General features: G+C 44.4%; 1 protein-coding gene across 1 annotated transcript; it reads left to right on the top strand.

Annotated features, from left to right (window-relative positions):
- The first annotated feature begins 1,019 nt into the window (after nt 1-1,019).
- Nucleotides 1,020-2,922, top strand: her6 (hairy-related 6). Its single transcript, XM_072683044.1, has 4 exons — nt 1,020-1,377; nt 1,524-1,619; nt 1,754-1,841; nt 2,097-2,922. Exons 1-4 carry the CDS (start codon nt 1,270-1,272, stop codon nt 2,615-2,617), a joined length of 813 nt encoding a protein of 270 aa, XP_072539145.1. The 5' UTR covers nt 1,020-1,269; the 3' UTR covers nt 2,618-2,922.
- The last annotated feature ends 1,765 nt before the right edge of the window (nt 2,923-4,687 follow it).

Here is a 4,687-nt window from a genome sequence, read left to right as displayed (position 1 = left end):
GTGACCCACCATCCTCGGAAACACAGAGCAGACTCACACATTGTGGCAGATCAGGTAAAAGAGGGAGGGGTGCCTTTAAGAAACTCTCGGTTGTTGTGTTTTCTGCTGACGGTTACTGAAGTGTTTCTACTAAACGAGCACGAAAATGATGTAAACAGATTAGTAAAGAGAGAAAAAAAGGGTTTTTTCAACACTATTGCTCTAATTTATGCCGAACACGCCGTGACATGTAGCTCGATGTGTTGTAATACCTGAACCCAGCCTGGTTGTCGCGCCTCAGCGGCCTCCATACACTCTGATTTACTGTAAGGCTAAATCGGGGGCGCGCGAGGTGAGATGTTAACTCAGAGCAGAGAAATGCAACAACCGGTGAGACTAAGAAAGACCCTAAACGCAGTTTTAATGAGATCATATATTATTAATACATATGAGGTGGTGGTCTCAGCCTCACTCGAGCAGGGTTTGCTGACCCCCACACGACATTTGCTCGCGCATTGTAATCAGTAGCCGGTCTTCACAGTGTCCCATACTGGCGTTTACTGTGTTTTCGCTCACTTGGGTTTCACTATTTGATTATTAGTGTTGGTTAAAACCAGACTTCACACACACTTCACCACATTACCTGAAACACCACAACCCACCGTGCCACCCCACCCACCCCCCACACTCACACCTGCACACGCACTTTGCCTGTGTGTCAGTGTGTATAAGTGTGTATTGGATCATAAAGTGAGATTCTGTGCTTTTCTGCGGGCTGTTCAGTGTTAATCTGTAAACGGAGCGCAGGGTTGGGGGTCGGGATCCCGGCCGCGCGCCATTGGCCGCCCGCTCACACGGCGCCCGACCAATGGGAGCGCGCCGAGCACGAGCCGTCCTCCCCTCGCGCCGCGTGCGCCGCGCGCTGATTGGTCCAAAGTTACTGTGGGAAAGAAAGTTTGGGAAGTTTCACACGAGCCGTTCGCGTGCAGCGCGGGATATAAATAAGCGCGCGGCGCGAGCAGGCGGGCAGGCAGTCGGTCAGTCACTCGCTCAGTCACTCTCTCAGTGCTGCTGGCAAACGGCGAGAGCAGGAGCCGTGACATCGTCACCACAAACTGTTAAACCCAGGACGCTTCGACGGGACTGTTCTCTTTTTTTAACCACTGCTCCGCGGTCTGGACTTGTAAAAAAAAAAAAACCCGAACAGGCGCAGCGCCGACGGCTACTGAAGAACACATACGAAGGATTTCTCTTCTTTTTCCCGCATTTTCGGGGATTTTGCAACAAAATATGCCGGCTGACATGATGGAAAAGACCTCCTCTTCTCCGGTGGCTGCGACCCCGGCGAGCATGAACACCACGCCGGATAAACCCAAGACAGCCTCCGAACACAGAAAGGTACGTGTGTTTTGTGTGTTTTGTGTGTTTTGTGTGTTTCTCACGGTGTTGTGTGATGTTTGTGGCTGACGGTACTGGACTGCAGTCAAAACGTGTCTCAAACACCACCTGACCCGCTTTTAACGCGCTGTCTTTCACTTCTATAGTCGTCCAAACCCATCATGGAGAAAAGGAGACGAGCCAGAATCAACGAAAGCTTGGGACAGCTCAAAACGCTAATCTTGGATGCCCTGAAAAAAGATGTAAGTATGTCCGGAACCAGGACATAATTAGCACACCGCTACAGTCACTCTGAATATTTAGCTAGGGGACAGGTGGCTATGTTTAGCTAAATCTCCTCATATACTGATCGTCGTATGTGCTCGTTTCCCCTCAGAGCTCCAGACACTCGAAACTGGAGAAGGCGGACATCCTGGAGATGACTGTGAAGCACCTCAGAAACATGCAGCGAGCACAAATGACTGGTGAGTCCCTGCTCTTCTCAGGCCTTAAGGAGAAGTCCTCTGCAGATTTTTTAGCACCCTACTTCTGTTGGATTTGTTTTATATATCATCCTTCCTACTCACAGAGTTTAGCAGTTATTAGAACCTGTTGCCTGTAAAGATAACAGTGGCTTTCTGCATCTTAAACCAAAGATTTTGCTGTGAGAAATGCAAAGGTGTGCTTAGAAAGCTCTACGTTCAGTAGACTGATCCAAGTATCTCTTGTTCCCCCAACAGCTGCTTTGAACACAGATCCCACCGTTCTTGGAAAGTACAGGGCCGGATTCAGCGAGTGCATGAACGAGGTCACCCGATTCCTGTCCACCTGTGAAGGGGTTAACGCCGAGGTCAGGACGCGGCTGCTGGGTCACTTAGCCAACTGCATGACGCAGATCAACGCCATGAACTACCCCACGCAGCACCAGATAGCTGCTGGCCACCCGCACCCTACCTTCGCTCAGCCCATGGTTCAGATCCCCAGTGCCACGCCACAAGCCAACGTGCTGCCCCTCAGTGGAGTACCCTGCAAAAGTGGGTCTCCTTCCAACTTGTCGCCCGAAGCAACCAAGGTGTACGGAGGCTTCCAGCTTGTGCCAGCAACAGATGGACAGTTTGCCTTTTTGATTCCCAATGCTGCGTTTGCGCCCAGTGGCCCTGTAATCCCAGTGTACGCCAACAACTCTAGCACACCCGTTCCAGCAGCAGTATCTCCGGGCGCACCGTCGGTCACCTCAGACTCTGTCTGGCGGCCTTGGTAGACCTAAACGGACTCCTAAAAAAAGACTCTAAACTGTTGACACTTGTTCTGTTTGTTTAAACATTTCATTTCTTCTTTGTTGTCTTTTTGTATGGAAATGTGTTTTAAAGAAGAGATTTATGCACTATATTTGTACAGCTTAAAAGGGAGAGAAGTTCATATTGAAACAAGATTTGTATTGTTGATGTTTGTTCATTGCATTTTTTTATATTTGCGGTATCTTTTCTAACGTTGATGCCAAAGATATGTTGAATGCTTTCGCAAGATTCTTCTTTTTGGAAGACTAATAAATTTGTAAACAAGAAATGAAAAGTTTCCCCTGGTCTTCATGATGCAGAGAACCACTCTCCTAAAAGTACTTGGAAGAACCTAAAAAAAAAACTTAACATGCTGAAAGCTTAGGCCTACACACAGAAAAAACACAACTCCAGCATCAGCCACTCTGACCGGTGGCTAAATAATCAGACAGATGGGAGATTAACAAATGCACATGAAATAGCGCTAGACTTAAACATAGCTTTACCTGTTTTGTGAATTATGTTCTGACTAGAGGAAGATCTGGTGAATCGATTCCATTAGGCGTTCTGTGAACTTAGGCTAGATGTTACACACATTGCTGACACAGGAAATAGGGCCTACCATATAAATGAGCACTATGACATTGGAGGAGGAAGTAATTTATTTGAATGCCTGTTTCAGCATTTTCTATCTATTTATTTATCTAAATATTTAAACAAAATACATACACAACCATAACACCACTTTATTAAATCCAAAAAGGCTGACACGACTTATCAACAGCAGATTAATCTCTGTTTGAAAATAAGGAATTCACAGCTCAATAAGCTGAAAGGCCGACCTTCTAATATTAAGTAATGAGAGGAAAGAGGAAAGCAGAAACTTGGCTCACGTTCAGCCCTGCACCCTGAAAGCTGGAAAGCGCTACTACATTACAAAGCCAACAAATGAGCCAATTTGAACAATAGAGCTCCTTTGGATTTTATTACATGGCCTCATAGCGCCATCTAGCAGCACTGATGAACACTGCATCACTGTCAGGACAGAAGATCAGCGATCAGCAGCAGTCGAAAATGGCCATGGGTACACTGTTCCAGACTTTCACTGAGGTTGAATAAAAAAGAAATCAATCTGTTTTGTCTGGTTAAACAAAATGAGCAGGTAAGCTTGTCTGTAGTTTATCGTATATAGGCTGTGATGTTGCCTACTTACAGAAACATCACAGTGATGACTAATTTACACACTAGATGAATTGCTGAGCACGGCAACATAATGAAAATATGGGAATATAAAAACTAAACTGAAAATACATTTTCCATTTAAATATGAAAGTGAATAAATGGAGAAAGTAGTGTTTATTGTGTGAAGGCTCTACTTGGTAGAACTAAATTACTACTATTTTAAGTGCCTTTATTATGCTGCTGTCTTGTTTGATTTTGCTGCTCTAAAAAACTGACTTTCCCCGTGGGATAAATAAAGTGATCTATCTATCTATCTATCTATCTATCTATCTATCTATCTATCTATCTATCTATCTATCTATCTATCTATCTATCTATCTATCTATCCATCCATCCATCCATCCATCCATCCATCCATTAAAATCGGATTAACCGTACTCAAGGGAAATTATGGGAACTGTCTCAAAGCTATGCTCCATCACAAGTGGATGTATACAAATTTGTCTGTTTTCTTTTTTCTGGCAGGGTATCAAGGTCAAGGTGGTGTGCGTTATTACAAAAGTACACATTAACAGTAGTACTGGACCTTGGTTATGAGCAGTTTCGTTTTACATTGATTGAAATTTGGTTCAAATTTGGTTGGAATGGTTTTAATGAAAGAGTGAATTAAAATGCACAGGAGCTCCTTGGATTGACTTAAGAAAAAGTCTCCCAGAAAATCTCCCAGTCTTTGAGAATGAATGCTTTGCGTGTCTAAAAAACAAAAGAAGTGAAGATTAGCCTATGTTTTTTTTTGTCCCTGGATGTATGAAGACATATAGACACTTAATGTAATTAAGGCTGTGTCCCAATTGAGCACTACACACTAATAC

This window comes from Salminus brasiliensis, chromosome 7 (genome assembly GCF_030463535.1).
Source record: "Salminus brasiliensis chromosome 7, fSalBra1.hap2, whole genome shotgun sequence".
Classification (NCBI taxonomy): domain Eukaryota; kingdom Metazoa; phylum Chordata; class Actinopteri; order Characiformes; family Bryconidae; genus Salminus; species Salminus brasiliensis.
This window is presented reverse-complemented; position numbering and strand designations above follow the sequence as displayed.

What these genes read in the sequence shown, in the direction of transcription:
- her6 (XM_072683044.1), top strand. Translation starts at nt 1,270, where the DNA reads ATGCCGGCTGACATGATGGAAAAGACCTCCTCTTCTCCGGTGGCTGCG. An exon ending in CAGCCTCCGAACACAGAAAG is followed by an intron (nt 1,378 to 1,523) that starts GTACGTGTGTTT and finishes TCACTTCTATAG; the next exon opens with TCGTCCAAACCCATCATGGA. An exon ending in GCAGCGAGCACAAATGACTG is followed by an intron (nt 1,842 to 2,096) that starts GTGAGTCCCTGC and finishes TTCCCCCAACAG; the next exon opens with CTGCTTTGAACACAGATCCC.